We start from the raw sequence: 27,764 nt of genomic DNA, 5'->3' as shown, positions 1-27,764 counted from the left end.
ATGGGGAACAAATAAATGCTGCATTTGACTAAAAGTTGTAAGTTGTAACTCATAACCGTGACCGTCCAAAGAAAACATCCCCTCAACTTGGAATTGCTACTCAGGATCTGAGGACAGTTTCCTCAACTCCCGAGTTCAGCAGGTGACGTCAAATCAACATGGCTCATCAACAGTAAACACAGCAGCACTTCTTACCTTTAAACAAGTTATACTGTATATACAAGTATTTGCATTAGATCAATCAACATACAGACATATTAGCGTTCAGAATGACATCATTTCCGACCTCATTTGAGCTACAAAGTAGTACAGAAAGAATTGGAGTGGTATAAAACCTTTAGGGTTTTTTTAACTTCAGTACTAATATACATCAATCCATCCATCCACTCTCCATAGCGCTTATCCTACACAGGGTCACAGGGAGCCTGGAGCCTATCCCAGGGGACTCGGGGCACAAGGCGCAGGACACCCTGGACGGGGTGCAAACCCATCGCAGGGCACAATCACACACACACACACTCTGGACAATTTGGAAATGCCAATCAGCCTAAAATGCGTGTCTTTGAACTGGGAAGGAAACCAGATTACCCAGAGAAAACCCTGGAAGCATGGGGAGAACATGTAAACTCCATGCACACAGGGTGGTTGGTGGGAATCAAACCCCCAACCCGGGAGGTGTAAGGCAACATTGCTAACCACTAAGCCACTGATTTGAAATGTATAACAAATAAGAAAGCAAAAAAATTTTTGATTTTTTTAAACAAACACTGTATAAATTTTACCTTAATTATAATATGATGCAGGTTCCAACTTGATATGTAAAATAAAATTACAATTCAATTCAGTTTAATTTATATAGAGCTTTTAACACTAGGCATTGCTACAAAGCAGCTTTACAGATATCCGGATATATATAGATATAGATTGAGATTTATCCCTAATGAGCAAGCCAGGGGTGAAGATGATGGCAAGGAAAAACTCCCTGAGAGGCCGTGAGGAAGAAACCTTGTCACCCAAATCCTCTTCTGGGTGACAACAGAAAAAACAAAACAAAACAGTGAACTGTAGAGTCAGTGTTATAGATCTAACAAGTGAATTTGTCTGTATGTTGATTGATTTAAATCAATTGCTTGTGTGTATACAGTAGAACTAAGAAGTTTTTTAAAGCTAAGAAGTGCTGCTGTGTTTACTGCTGATGCTGTGAGCGGCCATGTTGGTTTGACGTCACTTGCTGAACTCGGAGGAACTCGGAGTTGAGGGGTTCAGGAGTAGGAATTCCGAGTTGAAAGGCTGTATTCTTTAGGTTTTCCAGGTCATAGGGGTTTTTTAGTGAATTTACGAGTTGCGACCTCTAGTCGAATGCAGCGTTTTCTTTTGCGGAACCAATGTTCTGAGTCCTGCGCGTGTCCGGAAGGGAAGCGGTGTGACACGGCGCCTGGCCGGTAGAGCGGCAGCAACAGGCCCATGTGGGAGAGGAGCAGATCCCGGCAGCGCGGAGCAGTGATAATAAGCAGTAATAAGAAGCAGTAATAACGCTGATATAACTCTGTCTCCTCTTATGGTGGCGTGTGAGGGAGGGAGCATGCTGAAAGAGGCGCTGGAAGGACAGGTTACCCTGGTGTGTAACACCACAGCCGGTAAGAGCAATGCCAATACAGTGCTGAGTGTGTGTGTGTGTGTGTGTGTGTGTGAGTGACACGCACATTAGCCGCTTAGCTCGCTAGCTGTGTGTTCAGGAGACACACTGCTCAAACCCTCACGCCATTCCAGCTTTATCAACACTCCGAACTTCCTGAAGCTACAAAACAGGCTACAGAGATTTCCTCCTGGTCCAAACCCACATTACTGAGCACTGCCTATACAAGTGCACTACATACCATGGCGTCTGCACTCTATCTAGTGCACTACATGTCCAGTATGGAGTCATTTGGAAGTCGATCCATTATAGACTGTATTATATTCCTATACTTCTATAGCAACTTTGTACAACACAGGTGTCTTAAAATACACCTTCTTCATGTTGTTACATATTAGATTTAGAGTTTCTCCTAGCAATTTTGGACAAACGTGTGTGTGTGTGTGTGTGTGTGTGTGTATAGTCTATCATGCTGACACTAAACTCATTTCATTGTACCTGTACAGTGACCATAAAGCAGTTCCTTCCAGTCTAAAAGGAACTTAAGTGCATAAAGTTATAGTCAAATATAGGATTATCTCCACATTAAAGGTGCAATAAGGAGTTTTTTATTAATATTTCTTAGTAGTAAAAATATTAAGGTAAAGTACATAGGAATGATTTAAAAATAAAGATTGAAGTCGTGGCCTCAGGACAAAAAGTATTACATGAATGAGGAAACTCTCTTCCGGTCCGGAATGCTTGTTTGTGTTCGGATACGCCTCCTGTCCGTCATCTTATAGACACGCCCCATAGCACTTTGACTCCGCCCTCAGCTAGCATGCTGACATCACAGCTTAGAGATCGGAAGAGCTTATTACAAAGAAAAAAGGGACAGTGACTGCACACGTGAACATCCTCATAAATCATTAGCTGAATTTTGTGTGTTTATAGTGTTATATAGTTTGCTTGAACGTGATGTCATGGCAGGTCTTGCTAATGCTAACTCATGTTAGCGGTGATAGTTTGGGGTTTTTTGTGTTTTATTGTCTTCTTGTTTTTCGTCTACATCTGTGTCACGCCGTTGTTAATTCAGTATGACTGACAAACGCTGTGTGACATCAGTGTATCGTTAAATACGGACTGTAGAACAACGAATCAGTGGAATGCTAACTACACTGTGGGTTCCGCAATGGAGGCGGAGTCAAGGTGTAAACAAATCATTCAAATCTTATTCATCCCCGTTTACTTAATCACCAGAGAATTACTCTTACCTAATGCCCCTTTAACTGCTCAGATTGTACGAGTTACTGTCCTGGAATACTACTGTTAGTCTCTCATGCTCTCTCGTTCTCGCTCTCTCGCTCTCTCTCTCTTTTTCTCTCTCTCTCTCTCGTTCTCTCTCTAGTTATATTCTTATATAATTGTTGTTTATCTGTCTGACATCAAGTTTTAATGGCTTCAGAGTTTAGGTTAGGTTTGTTGGAATACTAAATGATTTACAGTTTTCTCTTTCTCCCTCCCTCTCTCTCTCTCTCTCTCTCTCTGTCTCTCTCTCATTCTCTCTCTCTCTTGTTCTATCTCTCATGTTCACTCGCTCTCTCGTTCTCTCTCTAGTTATATTCTTATATAATTGTTGTTTATCTGTCTGACATCAAGTTTTAATGGCTTCAGAGTTTACCTGTTAGGTTTGATGGAATACTAAATGATTTACAGTTCTCTCTCTCTCCCCCTCCCTCCCTCTCTCTCTCTCTCTCTCTCTCTCTCTCTCTCTCTCTCTCACACACACACACACACACACACACACACACACACACACACACACACACTCTCTCACAGGGTCTGTGCAGGTGCAGGTAGAGCCGGTAGGCCGCTGGTTTGAAGCCTTTCTGAAGCGCAGGGATCGAAATGTATCCGCTTCGTTCCAGGAGCTGGAGGAGGAAGAGGAGCTCTCTGAGGAGGAAGCAGATGAGGAGCTCCAGCTTGAGGAATATCCCATGCTGAAAACACTGGACCCCAAAGACTGGAAGGTGCTGCCATGAGGGGGGGAAAGAACTGATGCATTTGTGTGATTTGGCACCTACGCTGTACACTTTATAAAGGAGAAAATAGCAATACTTGAATTATTCAGACTAAGTAAAACATACAGCTAGGTATTTACGCTGTTTATATGTAGATTACGCTGTATATATGTAAATATGTAGATTAAAGGACATTAACAAGTCAGAATTAGTTCTGTAGTAAATGTTGACGTCCTGCAGATGTCAGTGATCGGTCTCAGTCGGGCAAAGTTTTTTTATTTTTGATTGATTTTGATTTTGTTAAGAAACCTTTCAACACACAGCTCCAATTATGAAGTTATGTTAATAAATTGCCCGAACTTAGCTTTTAAATTAAGCCCTTTCCTGTGCATCCTGTCACCTGTACGATTGAGTTTATTACTCTCTCTCTCTCTCTCTTACAGAATCAGGATCACTATGCTGTACTGGGTTTAGCTCATATTAGGTACAAGGCAACCCAGAAACAGATTAAAGCTGCTCGTAAGTTGTCACTGTTCAACAGACTGATGTTCTCTCCCGCTGCGCTGTTACACACGCAATATACACTCCAGTGCAAATAAAACAGGCCGAGCCCAAAATGGCAAATATTAGGCTTTTAATCGTCTTAGCAACAAATCACTGGTGAGAAAATGAGCAGGAATGAAACAGATGCACTCCTGAGAGCTCCTGTGCCTCCATTTGCTGGTTTCCTTTTGCTGAAATTCACTTCTATAGTCTTCTTGTACACAAAGGTAAAATCATCATAATGATTAAAATGTTTGATGTAAAATTCAAACTAACACATGTCTGGGTGTACAACATTTTCCAAAAAATATCTTCGGGGATGTTTTTTTCTTAAAAGATTAGTGATTATTTGGTTGCTGATGCAGCTCATCAATGGCCACAAGGCTTACACATTTAAAGAAATCAAAGGGAAAAGCTCTCGCATACTAACTTCCTTTATCTATTTGTTTCATTCTTGCTCATTTCCTGACCAATTATTTGCTGTTAAGTTCATTAATATCTTGCCGTTTTGGGCTTGGCTCATGTTTTTTTGCCCAGGAGTGTAATTCTCATCATTATTCATTAGAAAGTTTTTTTTTTGTTGGTTTATTAAATAGCTAAGTAAAAGGTTAACCTTGGTGTGATTATTTAAAATGATTGTTTTTGACTTCTCTACAGATAAAGCAATGGTGCTGAAACATCACCCAGACAAGAGAAAGGCAGCAGGAGAGCAGATTGTGAAAGGAGATAATGATTATTTCACCTGCATAACTAAAGGTTGGTCTGACAGCTGCTCGAGCTGAAGGGCTGTGCTGTGTTCACTAACCCTAACCCTAACTCTAACCCTAACTCTAACCCTAGCTACAACTCTGGTTTGTGAATGTGATTCCAGCAATAGAGATTCTGTCAGACCCTGTGAAGAGGAGAGCGTTCGACAGCGTGGACCCCACCTTCGACAACACGGTGCCCACGAAGGCAGAAGGCAAAGAGAAATTCTTTGAGGTGTTTGCTCCTGTGTTCGAACGCAATGCCAGGTCAGTTAGATCTCATCTCCATTCTACGCTAAAACTCCTAAAGTCACTGAGTACCAGCTAGAGCTGGGCGAAGTGACGATATAATATCGATATCGTGATAAATTATGTCACATCCTTATGCTTTTCAGAGATGATGGATATCATGGTATGTCATAATTATTATTTTTAACATTTAATTTCAAACTGGAATCAGCTTATGTGGTGATAAAATTTTTTTTTTTTAAATTTAATTTAATTTGCACACTTGATCTTTAAAATTGTTAATTTGTAAATTATCTACAGATTTTAATTTTGCTCCTTTATAGCGTTAAATATTTATTTATTTATTTATTTAAAATTTAAAAAATTGAATACACTCCTGGGCAAAAAAACATGAGCCAAGCCCAAAATGGCAAAATATGAAGCTTTTAATGATCTTAACAACAAATCATTGGTCAGTAAATGAGCAAGAATGAAACAAATAGATAAAGGAAGTTAGTATGCGAGAGCTTTTCCCTTTGATTTCTTTAAATGTTTAAGTCTTGTGGCTCTTGATGGTCTGCATCAGGTGCAGCAGAGAACCAAATAATCACTAATCGTTTAAGAAAAAAAACATCCCAGAAGATATTTTTGGAAAATGTTGTACACCCATGTGACATGTGTTAGTTTGAATTTTACATCAAACATTTGAATCATTATCATGATTTTACCTTTGTGTACAAGAAGACTATAGAAGTGAATTTCCCTGTTTCTAGCTTTTCCCCAAACAAACAGTTCACTGCAGCAAAAGGAAACCAGCGAATGGAGGCACAGGAGCTCTCAGGAGTGCATCTGTTTCATTCCTGCTCATTTTCTCACCAATGATTTGTTGTTAAATCCATTGAAAGCTTCATATTTGGCATTTTGGGCTCGGCCTGTTTTTTGCTCAGGAGTTTATTAAAAAAAATAAAATTTTTTAAAAAAATATTAAAGTATCATGAAACAAGTTATTTTAAAAAATGCAGATTGTTTTGCTGGCAGTCTGTACTGCAGTCTGTAGTACATTATGATACAAAATGTGTATCGAAGAAATGCCTTTTGTTTTGAATCGTGATGTGATTTTTGTCAGCGCATTAAACTGCATCTCGCGTGTGATTGACAGGTGGTCCACTAAAAAGCACGTCCCTCACTTCGGGTCCCTGGACTCCTCGTTTGAGGAAGTGGATAATTTCTATTCCTTCTGGTGAGTTTTGTTTTTCCGTACGCAATATGTGATGTAATGATCCTTAAGTGTCAGGAGAGATGGAAGGAATTTTGCTGAACAAAAGAAACTGGCACTGTGTTAGTGATTATTATTATTATTATTATTATTATTATTATTATTATTATTATTATAAAAGAACACACTTTGACCTGTGTTTTATATGTATGAAAGGTATATTAGTAGTGAGATAGCAAAATTAGTGAAGCAGCAAAATAAATTTTTACTCAGTCAGTATATTTTAAAATATATACAATTATTAAATTAAAGATATTAAAAAGTTATTTTTGGAAAATCCACATACACAATTTGTGTAAAGCTGCTTTTTGACAATGTCTGTTATTATTATTATTATTATTATTATTATTATTAAATGTGCTGTACAAGTAGAAATGAACTGAATTGAAAATATATATGAATATTTTTTTCTTGCATCATTTCATTTTTTAAACTATGGTTCTGAAATATATTTAAGTCAAATTATTCCGTGTACTGAAGTGTTAATTATTGTTGTCTCCTCATGACTAACACCTGATATTAAATCATTAACACACTCCTTTATGTGGTGTAATCACTGCTGCATTAATAAATAAAATAATAAAGCAATATGTTGTTAGGGAAGAATTTTATTCACTTTTCCTTTTATAGAATAACTGATGAAATAAAAAATAATTCTAAAATAACGCACAATGGATGACAGGCACTCAGTATAGTCACATTATCCACATCAGTTAGTTTATATTTAACACAGCAAAGTGCCGATGTTAATTTCCGATATGATTTCTGTGTTTAAGGTACAACTTTGATTCATGGAGAGAGTTTTCATACTTGGATGAAGAGGAGAAAGAAAAAGCTGAATGGTAACAATTTTTTTTTCGCACGCTATAACCCATAATGCAACACATTTAAGTACGATAATTTAGCTTTCTTTCTTTTTCTTGCCTTTTTTTTTTTTAATCAGTCGAGATGAACGAAGATGGATCGAGAAGCAGAACCGTGCATCGCGAGCTCAAAGGAAGAAAGAAGAAATGAACAGGATACGAACTCTCGTAGGTACGGCTGGTGTCGCATCTCGTTCTTAAAGTCCCTGTAATCGACTGACTTTAACCTTGAACTTCTGTCTTGTTTAAATTCACCACTATGGAGGAAATAGACTTCGGCGTTCCACTTGGATCAAACGTTAAAGAGTTAATCCTAAGAAAGTATCTAGAAAAGTTCTATCATGTTAATGTACAACACTGTCTTTGTGTTCTACATACGATATTACATAACGGAGAGTCAGCCCCAGCTAACGCTCAACTACGTGTGTGTGTGTGTGTGTGTGTGTGTGTGTGTGTGTGGTTTTAACATATTCTGGTAAGGTTTGCAATCAAACTCCTCTTACTTTTCACTCAGATTAAAGCATCTTCATAAAATTGGTGTCAAACTACTCACCCAAGTCCGAAACTCAATATTTATCCAAAACATATTGACATTTTGTAAACATGGCCGCCACATGTCAATCAAGTCCAGCAGGGCGGAGTCTAATTTACTCACACAGCTGTAAATCATGATCGTTTGCACGGATTGAAAAAAAAAACATGAAAGGATAAGATTCTGAGGGAGTGGTCATGTATAGGAGACGGAGTTAAGTTCAGATGAGATTAAAGTATTGGCACACTTGTTTGCGTGTGGTGAAAGTTATGTGAAAGTTTGCTCCTCTTTTATTTTCAGTAAACATGAAAAACATTAAAATAACCTCGCTGTGTCTCCTGCTCGATAATTTACTCCGAGTTGATCTCAGCAGCGCCACACGAATTTTAACATCAATAAGAGATATGCCTGGTTTCCTTTCATAATTGTGAGTTTCGAGTCGTATTTTACTACGCGATGCCTTTCACGTCACCTCCATCATCATCATCATCATCATCATCAAGGCAGCTCAGTCATAATTCTGCTAAAATATTGATTACACCATATTTTACACTATACTGGAGAGACTCTTGCTGCGTTTCATCTTTGGGCTGATGTGTCGTAGATACGGCCTACAGCTGTGACCCGAGGATAAAGAAGTTTAAAGAGGAGGAGAAAGCCAGGAAGGAATCGGAGAAGAAGGCCAAAGCCGAAGCCAAAAAGAAGGAGCAAGAGGAAAAGGAGCGGGTCAGTTATACTGAATATCTATCTGACTATTACTGAGCCTTATTCATCTCTTAAAGAGATTTTAAATTGTAAATAATTGTGGAATAGTTGTTTAGGAATATTGTAACTCATGCCAGTTGATTGTCACAGAAAGTAAAATGTATTTGGGATGCTTTTATTTTTATTTATTTTTATTTTTTAAATGGTTCTTCTATGAAAACGTCTATGGGATAGTTTTTTTTCTGGGAGGAGAACGGATGAGGTTTATCAGAAGGTACTGAAAGGATCACGTGATATTGGAAGAGAATGAAAAAGAAAAATGTGTTTCAAATCCTTCAGTGATTTTTTCAGGTCACTTAAAGACTTCAATCTTGTGTTCTGTGGTAAAGTTAAAGCTAATACATAGATCATTTCTGTTTCTGTCAGTATAAAATATACAGTCAGTTGTCTGAAACGTGACGGTTTTGCGTGTGTTTTGCTGCACCGCAGGCTCGACAGGCGGAGATGGAAGCAGCTCGGTTGGCCAGAGAGAAGGAGGAAGAGGAGGCCAAACAGGCGGCCCAGCAGGCCAAGAAAGAGAAAGAGGCACAGAAGAAAGCAATCAAGAAAGAGAGACAGAAACTCAGGACAACGTGCAAGGTTTGAGAGACCATGCTTTCAGCTGCTGAAGGCGTGTTAGGGGTCCAAGCACAAAGTGGCCTGTTTTCACAAAGTTTACAGAGTCTGAAATTCAATAATTATCAAAAACATGTTGACATTTTTTTCTAATTTACTCAAACAGCTGGAACTCATGATTTGGTTGCACGGATTCTCACAACACGATTCTGAGGATGTGGCCAAAATTTGAGGTGTTGTAATACATAAGGGGCGGAGTTAAACTAACTGTTCCTCAGGATTTCTCAGTTTGCTCCAACTGAAATTGCTTTCTGCATCTCTGTATGCTAATCTGTAAGGGGATTTTTCATGATGAATACTTTAAAACACATGGCCACCCGCAGCCAATCAGCTTTCAGCAGGTATTCGACAGGGTTAGTGTTGAGCTATTGCCACGAAATATGGTGCAGTTTCACTCAGATTGGCCAGAAGGGGGCACTATTCATGTTTCTGCACTTAAAAATCAGCATGTCTCCTGTGACTTGTTATTTTTCTCCCAATTCTTTGGCTGAAACCATTAATATTAGACTTTTGGACCATTTAGCCCCGCCCATTCACATATACAATAATTTGCGCAAAACCTGCTTTTGCGAGCTGGTCGTAGGATTTCTAGTGCATCACTCTCACTCACTTTGAGAAACCGCTTTATCCTGCTCAGGGTCACAGTGGATCCGAGAGCTGTGAGGTGGCAGCACTACCAAAATCTTGAAATTTGTAATCAAAATGGCCGCCACATGCCAATCAGTTCTAACTGGACGGCGCTTAATTTACTTCAACAGCTGTGACTCATGAAACATTAAATGGATTCACAAAAAAAACTTGAAAGCCTTTTTCAGGACTAGATTCGGAGGCCGTATGCTAAGTTTAGGGTGTGGTCATCCATAGGGGGCGGGGTTAATTTCAAACACCTCTTTCTCAGGAGCTGTTGAGCTGAAATTTGGTGTGTTGTATCAGGATGCTAAACTGTAGCTGAATTTCTAATGACGATCGAGGTGATCTGACTGGGGGCAGGGGCGGTATTTTTGCGAAGGGTGCTTGGACCCCGCTTATCGCCACTTTAAGGTTCTTGTGGTTTTTCGTTATATGAGCATTAACCAGTTTTTTTCTTGGTTTAAATTTCTGTTTTCCAGAACTGTAATTACTTTGTGGATAGCGACGCGGAGAGTGTGAAGATGATGGAAGACGTTGAGAAGTTGTGCGATAGGCTAGAGCTTATAAGGTAGTACTGCTTTGTAATATCCTTTATGTTGGAGAGATTTTCTTCTTTTCGTCATGGATGCACTGGTCTGAGATGGAGCAAGTTATGTGTATTGTACAATTTAATTCATTTTTACTTTCTTTTTCTAGCTTACAGACGTTAAATGAACTTTTAGCTTCAGGCAGCAAGGAGGAGAGCAGAGCTGCCATAGAAAAACAGGTAAGCCCAGAACAGGGAGCAGTGACGCTGCCTGTGGTGTTTTGGAGCCTTAAACAAACAAAGTTACACAAATTCCTATTTTTGGCGCCTTTTCAGCATTAGAGAACGTTTCACACCGGATTCCTGTTGGCCCTCTTAGCATAAATAAATACACAAGCTTTCATATCACAAGTGACAGAACAAATCACATTATTATAAGTATTTATTTAGAAAAACTATTTCATTTTCATGTTGTGTTTATTTACTACTTTACTTCCTTTACTTTATTTCTGTAAGACATCATTTCAAAATAACAGCCAAGATACAGATTTATTTCAGCTTTTATCTACTATATCAGCTTTTCAATGGGTCAGAAGTTTACAAACACTTTGTTAGTATTTGTTGTTGTTGCCTTTTATTGACTTGAACTTGAATTAAACTCGTGTTGTAGTCTTCCACAAGCTTCTCACAATATCTGATTTTTTGCCGCTTCCTCCTGACAGAACTGGTGTAACTCAGTCAGGTTTGTGCGTCTCCTCGCTCAGACTCGCTTTTTCACTTCAGTCCACAGATTTTCTCTGGGATTCAGGTCAGGGCTTTGTGACGGCCATCCAACACTTTCACTTTGTTGTCTTTAAGCCATTTTATTACAGCAATGCAGGTTTGCTTAGGATCATTGTCCTGCTGGAAAACTCAGCTGTGACCAAGTTTTAACTTTCTGGCTGATGTCTTGAGGTGTTGCTTCAGTATTTCCAGATAATCCTCCTTCCTCATGATGTCATCTATTCTCTAAAGTCCATCAGTCCCTTTTCCAGCAAAACACCCCCACAACATGATGCTGCCACCCCCATGCTTCACAGTTGTTATGGTGTTCTTCAGATTAGAAGCCTCACCCTTTTTCCTCCATCATTATGGACAAACAGTTCTGTTTGTTTCATATGACAAGAGAACTTTCCTCCAAAAGGCTGGTGATCTCCTGCAAACTCCAGTCTTGGAGTAGGGGCTTTTATCCTGCACAAAAAGTGGATGGTGGATGTTCATACTTTGGTACCTGATGCCTCCAAATCCTTCACCAGTTCCTGTTGTTGCCTTGGGATTCAGCTGAACCTTTCAAAACAAAGTTCATTCATTCCTGGTAGTTAATTTGTGTCTCTCTCCTGAATGATGCAGTGTTTGTGTGGTCATAAAATTTTAAAATTTGCATACAGTTGTTTACAGATGCTCGTGGTAGCTTCAGTTGTTTAGAAATTTCTCCTATAAAGCTTCGAAAAGTCATTACATGAATTTCTGGAATCTTCCAGACTGCTGAAAGAAACAGTAAACTTGGTGTATGTAAACTTTTGACCCACTGGAGATCTGATGTAGTGAATTAATGACCTCTGTTGTGAATGAAGTAGACGCCCTAACTGTCCTGCCGAAAGAAATGTATTGTAACGTGAAACGTGTGTGTGAAAAACTGAGATTGAATATCTTTAGCCAAAGTGTACATGAACTTTTGGTCTCAACTTTACACATGCAAACAAATCAGGGTTTCACTATGAGTGTGTTTTGTGTAGGTGCAGGAAGTGAACGCGCAGCTGCAACGTGAGCGAGAGGCCGAGGTCAAGACGCAGCAGGCGGCACGCAGCTCGGAAAACACCAACGCCGGAAGCGGAGTGAGCAAAGGCTGGAACGAGGAGGATCTACAGCTGCTTATCAAAGCCGTTAACCTGTTTCCTGCTGGAACCAACGCCAGGTTAGAGACTTACACACACCATCAATCATGCAGTACCACAGTGCCGTTGTTGTAGTGTGTTACAGCTGGGCTCTGTCCTGTCTTGTAGATGGGAAGTAATCGCCAACTACATGAACTTGCACTCAGGTAGTGGCATCAAAAGAACTGCCAAAGACGTCATCAATAAAGCTAAGACTTTACAAAAACTCGGTGAGTTCCAGTTGCATGAACGCAGGGTTTATTGCTTCACTGTTTGAACAGCAGATCATTTGATTCAATGCTTCTTTCTACCTCTAGACCCACACCAAAAGGAAGACGTGAACAAAAAGGCTTTTGAGAAGTTTAAGAAGGAGCATTCTGCCGTTCCTCCGACTGTAGACAACGCCGTGCCTTCAGAGCGGTTTGAAGGTGAGTTTCTTCTAACATTTCAGTACAGAATCATTGGCACAACTCCTGAGTACTATAGTGCTTGTGCTTCAGAAAACTATGTTTGCTAAATTGTGGTGTCAAAAATCTATATGCTTTAAGATCATTCTCTTCCAAGTTTAGGTACTGTTTAAATTAATATCTCTCAAATTAATTTAATATCATTTACTCCATCTCATTAGGATCAGCCAGTGACACTAATTCTGCTCCCTGGACTACGGAGGAGCAAAAGCTCCTAGAGCAGGCGCTGAAGACCTACCCTGTTAACACTCCTGAGAGGTGGGACAAAATCGCCGCCACTGTGCCTGGACGTACCAAGAAAGACTGTATGAAGAGATACAAAGTAAGAGCTGCACTTCAGAGCAAAGACTGAGCCTGAGCGGATGAATGAGTCATGTTATTGAGCATGATATTATAATAATAACCCATTATCAATCATTTCTGTCTGTCACAGGAACTCGTGGAAATGATTAAAGCGAAGAAAGCTGCCCAGGAACAAGTTGCTGCTAAGAGTAAAAAATGACAGCAAAAAGCGCAAGAAACAACCACACGCACGCGCGCACACTCACTCAGCCTCATGTTCTTTTAATGTTATTGTGTTGTTCTTTATTTTATAATAAAACAGAAAAAAAATGCACAGACTCCATAAATACTCTGGTTTGTAATCTATGTGACGCTCTCCTCGTCTCTCTCAGGGTCTGAGCCAGTACATCCCACTTTTAACCTGGTTGTAGTCTGCAAGCTGATCAATTGGCCCTGAAACACATTATAGTTATAATATTAATACAACAGAGCTCACACACGACATGCAATATTTTAAAAACCGTAGTGATCACCATGCCACTTGAACTGGAGTAGAGTTACAGGATGTCAATTTTCATTCCCTAGCTAGTTACCAGTGTGAAAGGTTGACGCCTTGCATGTGCTTTCTCAGACACTAAACCACAATTTTTATAAACTGCTGTTCATGCAACTGAGTTCTACATTATACATGAGCTCAGAGATGCCTGTGCAGAGAATTATGCTCTGATTGCTAGGGCACAATCAGGAACACACTCTGGAACACCCTCATTCACATCTATGGGTAATTTAGAGCCAATCCACCATCCAAGGTGGGAAGAAACAAACAGAGACATGCAGGAACCTGAGTTCAGGATCGAACCAGGGACCTGGGAGCAGTGAAGTGGCAACACTACCCGCTGCCGCTTAGTCTAAAATCACAGTTTCCTAACCAGGTGTTGGTGGTGGAATTGCAGGAGGTTTGTGAGGCTGTGATGGAAATATCAACGTCACGATATGTTACATTTGCCCAAGTGTGTGATATTTAGAATAGCTTTCTTTAAAAGATATTTTTAAAAAGAAAACATGAAAAAACCTGGCGTCAAAACCTAATTTAATGGTAAGGTCAAGGTAAGGCTATATAGCTTTAAACAGCAGCCAAAGCTGATGAGTTTAAAAAAAAAAAGTTTTCAACAAGCAAATGTTGCACTTAAAGGTACCCTGGTGGTAATTAAGGCAGATAATTTGGGCTGTAGGGGTTCTGCTGCCAAAAAAGCATGGGTTTTAATAAAACACATGCTTTTAAAGTAGGTCAGGGTCTAAGGACACAAATGGCCTTTTAGAAAGGAGTCAGTAGAACAGGACGTTGAAGTTACACACATACACATGGACTGATCAGGTCAGCGAATGTCTTTAAAGGTATTTGCGTTTCATATAACAAGGTGCTACATACCAACGGCTGCGATTGCTGGAACTTTGTTGTAAATGTATTTAGTACACACTTCCTTGATGGTGTTTGCATCTATGGCCTTGGTGTAGAGAGACAGACAGGTGAAAGAGAAGAAGACAAACAGACATATTTTTAATTTAACAGCATTAATTTTTGGAGGAAAAGTATTAGCATTAGCATGTGGTCTTACATCTATTCTGGCCTCCAGTTCATGCAGTGGAATCCTGCGGCCGTAGCACAACATCTGCCTCCCGATGTCCTCACAGATGGGTGTGGAACCTAATGTGACAAACCAAAAGACATTACATTATAATCCCCAGACACACTAGCTCGACCGATGTCCGGGTTTCTCCATCTCTCTGAAACCTATTCGAAACCCTTTAATCCTTAACTGTTTCCTGTAGCTTGAGTTGTATCTATGAACACAGGAGCAGACTTACCGTCTAAATGAAGCAGCATGTTGGTCTTGAGGAGATTCTTAGCTCTCGCTACTTCACTCTCCGACACACTGGTGCACATAGACATCCTGCCAACACAACACACGCATGACATTTCAATGTAAGCAAGCTATTAATGCTCAAAAGTACAAAATACTGTATGAATCCCTGACCATTCCAGCTGTGTGAAGTGCACCATGTCGCTGATCGTGCTCGGCTCGCAGACGGTGTAGATCCCCCACAGCCCCGTGTCCGTGTAGCAGGTGTTAAATGACTGGAAGCTGTGGCACAGGTTCCCCTGGCACGCCATCTGGGCCAGTTTACTGGACAGATTCTGAGGGAGAACAATGAGTAAGCTGAGATGATACAACAACCTCATTTTTTTTTCCCTAATCCTAAACAATGCAGGGTAGAAATACTGACCACACCACCACCGAAAGAGCGGTCCCAGTTCCCGATAAGTGTGTTGGCCACCATGAGAGGGATAGTGTCAGGGTGAGACCAACCCACTGCCTCCACAGCAATCGCTATGTGAGCCAGTGGCATCTTATTATCCCTGACTCGAATCTGTTTAAAAAACAAACGAGAAAATGGTGGAAGGACAAATATCATGACAAGTACATGCTTGTGTACATACCTTTACATCAATCAGCAAAAGGGATGAAATGTTTCATGTACTATATAAAGTTTATTATTGTCTTGTCAACACATCCTAGTAATAAAAAAAATGTCTTTTTTGTATTCTTTCACAAAAATCGCACTGCAGTAGAGCATGACAAATGTGTCCAATCTTATCTGTGGGGGAAAAAAAAAGCCATGTGACTGCAGATTTTGGGCCTCATTTATCAACAGATAACGAACGGATACATTGTTCGTCAGAGCATTTACACAACAGGAATAAGAATGTAAAAGTAATTTGCGATGAGTTACTACACTTTCATTGTCAAGTTTACGTAGCTTATGTATTTTAATTACACATGCAAATTTAATGAAGAACCCAGTTATTTTTAATGGCATTTTAATAACATTAACTAAATAAATATTAAATATAACTAAAAACACAAATCCATAAATGAAGACAAATAAAACCAGTCATTCAATTAAGAAATGCAGCAGTGTAAAAGCATCTCGTTTAATGCTTTAGAAACACTTTAGAGCCAGCACTAAGTGACCGATAAGTGACCGATCTGGTACGTCTCAAGCTGCGATGTGCCGTGTACTCCCTAGTGTGCTGCGTTCCAACATCACACTTCCTTACAACACTCCTGTTTTATCAGGTCTTCAGAGAGAGTGTGTTGGTGTGCGAGAGATTTCTGGCCGACAGTCGTCGAGACAATTAAATAAAAGTTTCCCTGTATGATGTGTTTGGTGTCCACGATCACCTGATCAACGTATTTTTCCCCATTTTCATTTCACCTCACTTAATTCACATCTAATTAACCTTTTCTGTAATTTGGCAAACTTCTACCACAGAGAAAGTCTATTTTGCCGTTTACTTGTCATTTCAGCGCTCTGAGCTTTACCTCTGATGGAGTTTTTTTGGACGTCACCAAATGCAAATCGGCTCTGCCGTGCATAATTTAGTTGTGATTGGCATTCGTCAACATATGCATTAAAGTACGAAGAAAATCAGCCTTTCTGAAACTTAAATCCAGCCGAAATATTTCTTACACAAACATTTACACACGACTTTACTAAAAGATCGATAAACGAGTCCCAATGCTTGTAAGTGACACTGTGTATTTTATTACCTCACTTCCAGTGAATCTGCAAGACGGTAATGCTGGTGCCTCATCCCTGTACCTGGCTGGCAGCTTTCCAAAGTGGTATTTAGCCAAATCTATTAGTTCACTGTGGGACACTCCTGAAAAAAATATATCAGGATTTAACAAAGTGCACCAAAAAAAAAGCCTTCTGGGAATGATCATACAAATGTTGTGTCTTTTTTGTAATACATATTGAACATTGTAGTGTTAATAAGGTACAGTCAGGTCCATAAGTATTTGGACAGTGACACAATTTTTGTGATTTTGTCTGTACACCATCACAATGGATATGAAATGAAGCAGTCAAGATGTGACTGAAGCGTAGACTTTCAGCTTTAGTTCAAGGGGTTTAACAAAAATATTGCATTAACTGTTCAGGAATTACAGCCATTTTTTTAGATAGTGCCTCCATTTTCACAAGCTCAAAAGTAATTGGTTAATTGACTGATAAGCAGTTTCATGGCCAGCTGTGGCCTGTTTCCTTGTTATTTCATGATAAATTAAGGAGATAAAATGTCTAGAGTTGATTCCAAGTGTTGAATTTGCATTTGGTAGCTGTTCACGGGAACTCTCAATATGCCGTCCAAAGAGGTGTTGATGCAAGTGAAGGAGGCCATCATTAGGCTGAAAAAACAAAACAGACCTATCAGAGAGATAGCAGAAACTTTAGGAGGGCCAAATCAACAATTTGGTACATTCTTAAAAAGAAGGAATGCACTGGTGAGCTCAGCAACACCAAAAGGCCTGGAAGACCACGGAAAACAACTAAAGTGGACGATCACAGAATTCTTTCCTTGGTGAAGAAAAACCCCTTCGCAACATCTAGCCAAGTCAGGAGCACTCTTGAGGAGGAAGGCGTATCATTGCCAAAGTCTACAATTAAGAGACGCCTTCATGAATGTAAATACGGATTTACCTCAAGATGCAAACCACTGGTAATACTCAAGCACAGAAAGGCCAGATTAGACTTAAAAACCTCTTTAAAAAAAAAAAAAAAAAGGAGTCACTGGTGTTTATTGATGATGTGACTGCTGATAGAAGTAGCAGGATGAATCCTGAAGTGTACAGAGCTACTTTCTGCTCAGATTCAATCAAATGCTGCAAAACTGATAAGGACGGAGCTTCACAGTACAGATTTATAATGACCCAAAACGTCCAGCGAAAGCAACCCAAGAGCTTGGAAATGGAATGTTCTTAAATGTCCAATGATCTCAACCCAATTGAGCTGCTTTTCACTTACTGAAGGCAGAAAGACCCACAAACAAGCAACAACTGAAGGCGGCTGCAGTAAAAAGACCTGGCAGAGCATCTCAGGGGAGGAAACTCAGCATTTGGTGATGTTCATGGGGTCCAGACTTCAGGCAGTCATTGACTGCAAAGGATTTGCATCCAAGTATTAAAAATAATCTTAATATTTATGATTATGATAGTTTGTCCCATTACTTTTGAACCTGTGAAAATGGAGGGACTCTGTAAAAAATGGCTGTAATTCCTAAACAGTTAATGCAATATTTCTGTTAAACCCCTTGAATTAAAGCTGAAAGTCTACGCTTCAATCACATCTTGACTGCTTCATTTCAAATCCATTGTGGTGGTGTACAGAGGCAAAATTACAAAAATTGTATTACTGTCCTAATACTTATGGACCTGACTGTGTGTGTGTTTGTTTACCTCCAGCTGCAGCCAGCACGATCCTTGGCCCCTTGTAGTGAGTTGTAATATACTCCACAAGGTCTGCTCTGTTTATAGTTCTGTAAAACAGACCACTCATGCTTAGCTATGAATACTAACATCATTAAAAGCTTCAGGAGACGCTGCAGCCCTCTATAGAACATGTTCAGTCATGTGTACCTGATGTTCTCCGCAGGTCCAAGGATGGTTCTTCCTAAAGCTGTGTCCTGGTATGCCGTAGCATGCAGATAGTCAAAGACAACTTCCTGTAGGTTGGTTTCCACTTCCTGCATCTCTCGAAGGATGACACCACGCTCTCGCTCAATCTCTGCTTCCCCCAGCATGCTGTTCTGGATGATATCAGCGAGAATCTCTACAGCTGGGGACAGGACAGACACCGAACAAGCAGGCTTTCACCAAAACCAAAAAAAAAAGTTTCAGGCTTGGAACAAAATGTATTTAAACTATCTGGGTGTTTGTGAACAGTTAAGGATTGAATGTGTACATGCAGAAAGAGTGTGTGTGCTGGTGTCTTCTGTTTGATCAGCTCATGTAAACAGCTTTAGGTGACATTATAACACCTCACAGTCCTTGACGGTCCTTCTTTTTCTTATTATTATTCTTATTATTGTCATCATTATTATTATGGAAGTGATCTTGTACCTCTGGGAAGGTCTTTAGAGAAGGCTTTGGCGTAATATACTGTCTGCTCTCTCGAAGTATATGCATTCAAGTGGGCTCCCATGTTCTCTATCTCAAGCTCCAGGTCTAGCTGGGAACGCTTCCTTGTACCCTATAAAAAACAGAAAAGTAAAAGGCTTACACAATGAAATCTCACACACTTGAATGAGCAAATCTTGTCTTTTCCCCTTACAGCTGAAGTTCCTGCTCTGTTTATGTGCATCCTGTTTATTTTCCAATCTATCCACTTACAGCTTTGTTGCCACGTGTATCTCAGCGGTTAACATTCTGTGCTACAGACTGGATGGTTGCAGTTCAAATCCCAGACCTCGCAAACAAGTTACACCCTCAACTGCTCAACTTGTACATGCGTCACTTCTAAGTCGCTTCGGATAAAACCGACTACACGTTTAAAAAATGCAACTGGCCAGGGATCAGTTTGATTAGGTCTCATTAATGAACATACTGAGACACATGTTCAGGAATTCCTTGCTGGAGCCAGATTCCTTAATGGCCAGATTTTTCAGATTAAAAATATTGTTTAAAATCTAGGATGTAATGATTCCAGAAACTGTACTGCACATAGAGTAACAGTCTCTCACCTTAAAGGCCATGTGCTCCAGGAAGTGGGCTGTTCCATTGTTCCTGTCATTCTCGTACCGACTCCCAGCATCGATCCACAGACCCACCTGCAGGAACATTAAACATTAAACCCTAATGTACAGCAGCAGCAAGTCAAGGCTACTGGATGGTATAATCAGGCGAGACAACTTGCCCCTCATCCAAATGGCTTTATCAGTTCGAATTAATAAAAAAGTCTTAAAATACATGATATGGCCAAAAGTTTGTGGACACCTGACCATCACACCCATATTTCCAAAAAGTTTAGAAGCACACAATTTTATAGAATGTGTCTATGTTCTGTAGCATTACAATTTCCCTTCACTGGAACTAAGCGGCTGAAACCTGTTCCAGCATGACAATGCCCCTGTGCACAAAGCGAGCTCCATGAAGACATGGTGTGTGAAGGTTGGAGTGGAAGAACTCGAGTGTCCTGCACAGAGCCCTGACCTCAACCCCACTGAACACCTTTGGGATGAACTGGAACACCGACTGAACCCCAGACCTCCTCGACATCCCAACATCAGCGCCTGATCTCACTAATGCTCTTGTAGCTGAATGAACACAAATCCCCACAGCCACGCTCCAACATCTAGTGGAAAGCTTCCCAGAAGAGTGGAGCTTATTATAACAGCAAATACAGAGGGAATAAATCTGGAATGTGATGTTCAACAAGCACATATGGGTGATGTGATGGTCAGGGGTGCACATACTTTTAGCCATAGAGTAGCTAACATTGAACAAGACAGAACATTGGATGACTGAAACCTTTCACAGGCGTCAGATCATAAGGAGACGATAATGAAGCACGGAGTTGAGTACGGCGCGTACCGTGCAGGTCGGCAGTCCAGAATCTTCAGACGCCACTCTGAGGCCATTGGGCAGTGTGGTTAACTTCGTCTCCGGGACATTGAGCACTACTTGAGCTGCAGCTTGTGTGGCCCGCTGGCGGAACCTCTAAAACAAGATGAGATGAGATGAGATAATATAAGATAAGACTTTATTGTGAAATTAGAATACATAAAAGACAAGGCACAAAATATGCACAAGAAATAACGTAAGAATAAAATAAAGACAAGTGGATAAAGTAAAATAAATATTGAAAAATAAAATTTGAGTAAAAATATAAATATAATATTAAGTAATAAACTAATTTTATATATATATATATATATATATATATACAGTAAGTACAAACATACAAATGTATACATGGCATAGACATGATGTAACTAATCATTACATGTCATAACAGCACGTTAGCCATGAGCTAGCCATTTAAACATTTTAAAATGCAGCTGTTGAATTTTTAAGCTCAAAGTTTATGTTTTGTCATCATTTTCTGTAACAGTGTGCAGTTATATACTGATACTTGTGTATTTAATTTGAGTTCAGAGCCACATTAGCTCCAGTGTTAGCTTCCCAACCTCCCCTGGCTCTGACACACACCTGTACATCTTCACCACAGCTAGTCAGCTACGTGTCATGCTACCTTTTTTGTCTGTTTGTTTGTTTGTTTGTTTGTTACCTGTGTGACTGGACTTGTTTTCAGAAGATTCTTTACAAGATGCCCTCTCGCAGCACTGAACAGCCGTACGGGCGCCGCCATTTTGTTTACATGTGTTCACCCGTCATCAGCCCCGGAAATGACGTCTGTAAACCAGGCTAAATCCAAAGGAAAGAAAGTAATTAAAAAAAAAAAGTAAGTAAAATTTATTTATATATCACCTTTCAAGTACAGATGTCTCAAAGTGCTTCACAGTAAAATAATTAGTAAAATAAAAGTACAATATTTAAGTAAAAGCAAGTTTAAACACATGGGTCTTTAGCTGCTTTTTAAAGGTGTCCACACTTCTTAAATCCAAGGGGAGAGAATTCCAAAGTTCAGGAGCTACAACCTCAAAAGCACAATCTCTTTTCGTCTTGAGCCACCGAAGGAAACACCTCCTCAACTCGGGAACTCGGGACGGTCTCCTGAACCCCGAGTTCAGCAAGTGACGTCAAATCAACATGGCCGCTCACAGCATCAGTAGAAAACACAGCAGTACAATGAGTTACACTGTATATACAAGTGTTAGCTTTAAATCCATCAACATACAGACATTTTCACCTGTTAAATCTGTAACACTGACTCTACAGTTCACTGTTTTGAGGAGGAAAATATACATCACTCATCAGTTAGCTGCTAGTTTGTTGCTCTCAAAAGACAAACACAGAGGCGTCCATGTTTTTTCCCCAATTTTTAGTTCAAATGTACTCTGAGCTCCAACATCTCACTTTTTAAAAATGTTCATCGAAAGTGAAATAGTTTGCATGTATTGCTCGATTTCTTGTCCACAAACAATACACAAGTGCTTTGATGACTGAATTTACTACAATGAATGTGAAATTTGGCAAACAGCAATAAAAGATTAATAATAAAATACTCATTCTTTTTTGTTTTGTTCGTGTTATAGAAACCAAACAACACATCCTTAAACAGCACTGAGAAACCCTAAAGCAAAATTCGGTTAATAAACTTGCAGAAATCAATCCAGAATAATTGTGTATAAGGACAATCCCCAAAAATATGAAGCGCAGTTTCTCTAGGGCCGCCACGAAAAGAGCAACATGTATCTGTGTCTAATTTAAACCTTTTTAAATATACTTTGGCTGGAGTTTAAAGAAAAGTTCCCTTACTTTATTAGTTATTATGTATTTAAGAGGCAATGTCCATACTCCCAATACGACCCCACATGTGGAATTATTACAAGCTCTTTCTCAAAAAGACCTAATTCCAAAGTTACGTAATGAAGATGAGATAGAAAGCACAGATTCCCAACTGGGTTTCAAGTAGGTCTAAAGGAAGAGGTGAAAGATTTGGTGATTTAACAGCCTCCTGAAGCATAAGAGGAACAGCATCCATAACAACGGAGAACTCTTTAGGAGTTACTGGAAAATTAAATTTTTAATAAAAACTCTGTATAGTTTAAAATAAGACTTTCTGAATGAAGTAGTTAGGAAACAGTCAGACTCACTGAAACTGGACAGCTGAAGACTGGAAAAAGACCAGGGGATTTTATTTTTCTAATCTTCAGCTGTCCAGTTTCAGTGAGTCTGTTGCCATGATAGCCTCAGATTCCTGTTCTTGGTTGACAGGAGAGGAACCTGATGTGATCTTCTGCTGTTGTAGTTCATCCACTTCAAGGTTCAGTGTGTTGTGCATGCTGAGATGCTTTTCTGCTCAATGCGGTTATAAAGAGTGACTATATGAGTTACTGTATCTTTCCTGGCAGCTCGAAGCAATCTGGCCATTCTCCTCTGATCTCTCTCATCAACAAGGTGTTTCCTCCCACAGAACTTTCACTCACTCAATGTTTTTTGTTTTTTGCACCATTCTGTGTAAACTCTAGAGACTGTTGTGTGTGAAAATCCCAGGAGATCAGCACTTTCTGAAAAACTCAAACCTGCCCATCTGGTACCAACATCCATGCCACGGTTAAAGTCACAGAGATCATACATCTTCTTCATTCTGATGTTTGATGTGAACATTAACTGAAGCTCTTGACCTGTATCTGCATGAGTTTATGCACTGTGCTGCTGCCACATGATTGGCTGATTAGATAACTGCATGAATGTACAGGTGTTCCTAATAAAGTGGATGGTGAGTGTATGTTCATCTGTGGTCTCTTTATTGCTCTACGTAACTTGGCAAGAGCTGGGACACTGCAGGCAACATCTGCAAGTTGTCTATAAACAGTGACAACATGGACCTAATGAATTCTGTTGGAGGAATAAAAAGCTCCATGGCTCCAATAAGTACACACAATATTATTGCACATATTTAAATATCTTCTGTACTGAGGGGGTCTCTGGCTGTAAAAAGTTTGAGAACCCTTGTTAAAGAGGACGCAAGTGTGCTCATGGTTACGTTTCAGAAGAGATGATAATGTGCATTTATGCTGCCTTCCAGTTCCAGCGAAGAGCCACGATCTGAAATGTCAAAAATCAACCTCCCATTTAGCCTCAAAATCGAGCAGCTTACAGGTTACAGGTTGTAACCACAACTGTTTTTAAACAACAGACTCAATAGCTTAGGCAATGATTTCTGTAAAGGAATTTGACAAATTTAAAAAAACAAAATGCAAACAAAAATGTACATTTAAACTGTTTTTTTTTTGTTTGTTTTTTTAATGTTTGTGACCGTTATTTCATTTTAGAATACATTATACAAAATACAAAAACTCACACTATGTTACATAAAGGAAATCTTTCAGAGACTTGGCAAAATAAAAACAACCTTATGGCGCATATTCAGTGAACATTAACAGCTCAGACTATTCCAAACTCACATTCCTATGAATCCACATGGTGGTTATCATACAGGGACACCAACATCGTAATATTCGTGTCATCTTGTGGTTGAGCGTAAAAAGCTAGAACACAAACGACTCCAGAAAGTCAGGGTTCAGGGGCTACGGGTTGGCTGGATGTACCACTGCGTGTGCGTAGCTGTGATTGCGCGATATCAGCCAGAGCGCTCTGTATCTTCTCCAGCAGTAAATCTCCTCTGTACACCACCTCTTCCAGCCGAGCCGCTGCTTCATGGTTCTCCTCCTCCAGCTGCCTCAGACTCGCGGCCTGGGAAAAGGACACAGGAGGAAGATACAGACAGGTGTTCAGCTGGTGTTCAGCAATGCGAACAGGCTAACAAGTAATTTGTCATTTTTCCCGAATGTTAAATAGACCGTCTTGTTTTTTAATGAAATGCTAATGACTGGATCCATCTATCTAAACACTTAGAAGTATAGATAGCTACATGGCACAGGTGGTTAATAGAGAGAGAATATACAGTTCTTCATTCTAGCACTTTAAATATTATAGTGTTTTTATTCTATTCATGATGCACTGGTGAAAAAAAAAAAAGGAAAAATAATCACAGTAAGCTGTTTCTTATTGATCATGCTGGTTTCCCATTTTCTTCCATCTCTCATTCTCACACATTTCAAAATCTGTGCCTGAATAAAATACACTATTTATAAGGTTCTTCAGTCGTTGCTTAAAAACTACAAAACCGTATATGATTTTAGAACGATTTGGATTTACATCCCGTCATAATTACATCATAAGTATCTGCCTTTACAATACAGCCTACATCTTGTCTTGTTTTTCTTTGTCATGTGAGATCACGTCATGAAGAAATGATTTAACTGCTGCCTTTGCTAATTTCACTGTAGCCTACACCAATCACTAGATTCCTAATAAAGTATTTTTGGTAAGATGCTGTTAGTTGTCTTATTTAAAAGGTAAGCAAATGTATGTAAAATGTAAATATTTGAGTTTCGCTACCTATTAAAACGTATGCCAGAGATTATCATCTGTCTAGGATTAGTGTGAGTATGGGTTATGCCATTTGGCTGAAATACATCACGATTACTTTAACCTTTATCTAATGGCTCCTCTTCATAATGTAAGACAGATTATCATCAGGCAGAAATGAATAAAGAAGAGGCGCTGATATAATTTTCATATATTTCAAAGATAATATGTTGTCATGTGACACTCTTCCTCAACACCAAGTCAGAGATAAAGCTAGTACCTGTAGAGCTGCTGTGGATTCTTCACTGGGCAACGAGTCGATCAAGACATCGATGTCTTTAGCTGTTCTTGCAATCAGTGCAGCGAAAAGCTGTGCGTACTCTGTAGCAAGAGACAGCGACCAGGTTAGATTCAACACACACAACATCCCATTAGCTGAGTATAGTGGAACTGGTGCACAGCTGTGCGTGTGTGATGTGGATGTCTTCACCTTCTGTGGGGTTTGACGGCTGATCCTTGTTGATGACGGTCTGGATGTTGCTGAAGGAAGCGGGCGGGGCGCACTGCTGCAGCACTCCGATGGCATTACAGAACTGATCAGCCAACTACAATCCAGGCATTTACGACAGTATAAGCTTAAAACATCCAACAGCTCTTCCATAGTTTCAAGATTTCTTAATATAATACAAACAACACTGCAATGAAACATTAAAAAATTTCAACAGAAATTAATGCTAAATGTTCTGGTATAGAGATAACACACACACAAAAAAAAATCTCATTGCTAAATTATATGTATAGCCTGATCTGGCAATTTAATACCGTAAACGCTCACAAGACCTTTCTTTCTTTCTTTTTTTTTTTTTTTTTAAAGGTAAACCTACCATTAGGGCTGGACGATATGACAAAATATGATATCACGACGCTTGAAGACATTTTTTTTTACGATACACGATATGTATCAAGATATTTAGGTTTGGTAACCTGCCAGAAAAACAGAAGTATTTTGTTTAAAAAACTTTTATGTCTAAAATATTGACCAAAATAAATAGAAGTTAAAACAGTAATAAATTCTAATAATTTGAATAAATTTAAATACATTTTACAATTGTACTATACAAAAAAATTAAAAATTTTAAGCTTCAGTACAAACTCAGCACATCTGCTTCCAATCAGAGTTTGTCATTGCTATTAAAAATGTTTGAGAAAGAATTAGAAATCAGAATCAGAAAAGTCTTTTAAATATTTTAGATATATAATTATTTAAAAAAGTAGAAAAAGCAGAACACTATAAAAAATCTAGGAGTTATATTTGACGCAGGCTTGACTTTCTATGTGCAGAATACCGTCGAAACATATTTTTTTCATTTCAGAAATACTGAAGGACTTCATCCTACGTTATCTTTCTCTGTGGCTGAAAAACTGATTAATACTTTTGTTGTCTCACGCACTGATTACAGTAATGCACTTCTTGCTGTAAATAAATCCACACTAAACAAATTACAATATGTTCAAAACTCAGCAGCTAGAATCCTGACTAGGGCAAGGACAAGTGATCATGTTACTCCTATCCTTACACTGGCTTCCTGTCAGGTTTCGAGTCGATTTTAAATTCTCATGCTTATGTATGAGATGGACTGGCTCCTCAGTATTTGTCTGAGCTCTTAACACTATACACATCAAAACATAACCTTCGCTCCTCTCAGTCTGGTCTTTTAGTTGTACCTCAGACTCATTCATGGGTTATAAGGCTATCTCCTCTTATGCTCCTATGGAACTATGGAATTCACTTCCAGCTGATATCAGGCACGCATAGACATTACTTATTTTGTAATCTTATCTTAAAACATACTTTTATATTATATATATATATATATATATATTAGCCTTTACTTGACTGTTCTGTTGATATGTATGCTTATTTTTTTTTATGATTTGTATTTATACATGATTGTGTTTTTGATGTAAAGCACCTTGAGAAGCTACTTTTATAGGCACTATATAAAATAAAGTTTATTATTATTATTATTATAAATAAATACATCATGATACCTATGTTATCTTAGAAAAGTGACACAATTCATCACTTTATTGGTATTATATCATCATATTGCCCAGCTCTAGGCTCATTTTGTAGGTGTTCAGTTATCAGATACACTCCAAACCTATGGATTGCTATGCTCAGGTGTACTGCAGGTACCAGGTATGGAGAAGGACCTCCAAAAAACCACTAAAGTGCTGATGTTCTTTGAGGGGTTCTCAAGCCAGCACTGACATGACTGTGTGTTTTTAAACACCTCAGTATCACTGTTGGGCTGAGAATCAGTCTAACAAGATGTAACAAGACCAGTAAAGTATGTTTTTTTTGTTTTTAAGTATAAAACCCCAGCAGCAGCAGAACTGCAGCAGCTGATGCACACTAACGCTTCACCACCATGTTACTGTCTCAGACTAGTTTTGCCGGTAAATATCGCCTCTGCTCTTCTAAAACTGTGTTTACAATACATTAAATATCCCATAACTATTAAAATGTCAATTCTAACCATCAAAACACATACCCCTGGTTTGAATATTAACCCAAAATACAAATATTGAGCTTACGGAGTTGACTGCATCCTGGAGCTGCGTTAGCCTGTCCGCCATATTGTCTGTTCTTTGTAGTCATGAATCATTCGCGAACGAGTCGACTCTTTGAACTGGATCTTTTAGATGAACACTTGGGAGTCGACTCACACTCATGTACAGTTTGAACAACTGTGATTGAAAAGCATCCACTGAAACGTAGCAGTGTTGTTTAGCACTTCGTAGCGAGTTATAGAATGAGGTTAACGCGTGTTGCTTG

At 39.2% G+C, this 27,764-nt stretch overlaps 3 protein-coding genes across 3 annotated transcripts; 1 reads left to right on the top strand and 2 right to left on the bottom strand.

The window, feature by feature from the left end:
- The first annotated feature begins 1,320 nt into the window (after positions 1-1,320).
- Positions 1,321-13,356, top strand: dnajc2 (DnaJ (Hsp40) homolog, subfamily C, member 2). Its single transcript, XM_026919698.3, has 17 exons — positions 1,321-1,637; positions 3,455-3,645; positions 4,080-4,155; positions 4,837-4,935; positions 5,051-5,192; positions 6,313-6,393; positions 7,206-7,271; positions 7,373-7,464; positions 8,429-8,550; positions 9,019-9,168; positions 10,314-10,402; positions 10,531-10,600; positions 12,136-12,314; positions 12,403-12,503; positions 12,591-12,701; positions 12,902-13,062; positions 13,174-13,356. The coding sequence occupies exons 1-17, from the start codon at positions 1,559-1,561 to the stop codon at positions 13,240-13,242; spliced, it is 1,878 nt and encodes a 625-aa protein (XP_026775499.1). The 5' UTR covers positions 1,321-1,558; the 3' UTR covers positions 13,243-13,356.
- pmpcb (peptidase, mitochondrial processing subunit beta) lies at positions 13,289-21,289 on the bottom strand. Its single transcript, XM_053236602.1, has 13 exons — positions 21,153-21,289; positions 20,456-20,581; positions 19,606-19,692; positions 18,986-19,115; positions 18,503-18,701; positions 18,323-18,402; positions 16,637-16,749; positions 15,309-15,452; positions 15,059-15,219; positions 14,889-14,974; positions 14,639-14,727; positions 14,452-14,527; positions 13,289-13,475 (listed from the first exon to the last, which is right to left on the bottom strand). Exons 1-13 carry the CDS (start codon positions 21,231-21,233, stop codon positions 13,411-13,413), a joined length of 1,437 nt encoding a protein of 478 aa, XP_053092577.1. The 5' UTR covers positions 21,234-21,289; the 3' UTR covers positions 13,289-13,410.
- A 2,775-nt stretch (positions 21,290-24,064) lies between these two features.
- Positions 24,065-27,657, bottom strand: med21 (mediator complex subunit 21). The gene is made up of 4 exons (XM_026919573.3): positions 27,524-27,657; positions 25,413-25,527; positions 25,203-25,303; positions 24,065-24,244 (listed from the first exon to the last, which is right to left on the bottom strand). Exons 1-4 carry the CDS (start codon positions 27,563-27,565, stop codon positions 24,065-24,067), a joined length of 438 nt encoding a protein of 145 aa, XP_026775374.1. The 5' UTR covers positions 27,566-27,657.
- Positions 27,658-27,764: the final 107 nt, after the last annotated feature.

This window comes from Pangasianodon hypophthalmus, chromosome 9, assembly GCF_027358585.1.
Source record: "Pangasianodon hypophthalmus isolate fPanHyp1 chromosome 9, fPanHyp1.pri, whole genome shotgun sequence".
Taxonomy (NCBI): Eukaryota; Metazoa; Chordata; class Actinopteri; order Siluriformes; family Pangasiidae; genus Pangasianodon; species Pangasianodon hypophthalmus.
Note: the sequence above shows the minus strand (reverse complement) of the source record. Positions and strands in the feature narration are given on the sequence as shown.